An 830-nucleotide genomic window follows, 5' to 3' on the forward strand; every position below is an offset into this window, starting at 1 on the left:
TATGGGAGGAGTGGGAGGGGAGGGAGTGGGCATGAATTTGATTAAAATACCTTATGTGCTTAATCCCTGTATGAAATTCTCAATAAATTATTTAAAATAATAACAATGATAATAATAGCAAAAGAAATTATTAAAAGACAAAAAACGTAATCAAAGACCAAAGGATTTTCCAACATGGGGTCAACTTTGGTGGAATAATCAAGGTTTCCATTAGCTTTGTCCTTTTTAAAAGACACAATTTCATTATGACAAACCACACAGTAACAATGTTTGTCCTACTGGGACTGACTGATGACCCACAACTGAAGACTGTGATTTTCATCTTTCTGTTTCTCACCTACATCTTGAGTGTACTTGGGAACCTCACAATCATTTCCCTCACCTTGATGGATTCACACCTAAAAACAGCCATGTACTTTTTCCTTCAAAATTTCTCCTTCTTAGAAATCTCATTTACAACTGCCTGCATTCCCAAATACTTATACAATATATCGACAGGTGACAAGACAATTACATATAATAACTGTGTCACTCAAATTTTTTTTACTGATCTTCTTGGTGTGACTGAATTTTTTCTCCTGGCTATCATGTCCTACGACCGATACATAGCCATCTGCAAACCCCTGCATTATGTCACCATCATGAACAGCAGTGTTTGTAGAAGACTCATTCTCTGTTGCTGGACAGCTGGCATGTTGGTGATCCTCCCTCCACTTAGCCTGGGCCTCAATCTGGAATTCTGTGACTCTAATGTCATTGACCACTTTGTCTGTGATGCATCCCCGCTTCTAAAGATCTCATGCACAGAAACGTGGCTTATAGAGCAGATG

At 38.4% G+C, this 830-nt stretch overlaps 1 protein-coding gene across 1 annotated transcript in view; it reads left to right on the forward strand.

Moving 5' to 3' along the window:
* Positions 1 to 245: 245 nt before the first annotated feature.
* The window catches only part of LOC103735217 (olfactory receptor 6C2-like), a gene marked incomplete at its 3' end in the record, with an annotated part of 3,897 nt that continues 3,312 nt past the window's right edge, over positions 246 to 830 (forward strand). The window contains exon 1 of the mRNA XM_008834367.1: positions 246 to 828. Coding sequence (XP_008832589.1) covers positions 246 to 828 — 583 coding nt within the window. The remainder of the gene's footprint in view (positions 829 to 830) is intronic.

The sequence above is a fragment of the Nannospalax galili genome, unplaced genomic scaffold (genome assembly GCF_000622305.1).
Source record: "Nannospalax galili isolate Female #2095 unplaced genomic scaffold, S.galili_v1.0 scaffold2017, whole genome shotgun sequence".
Lineage (NCBI taxonomy): Eukaryota > Metazoa > Chordata > Mammalia > Rodentia > Spalacidae > Nannospalax > Nannospalax galili.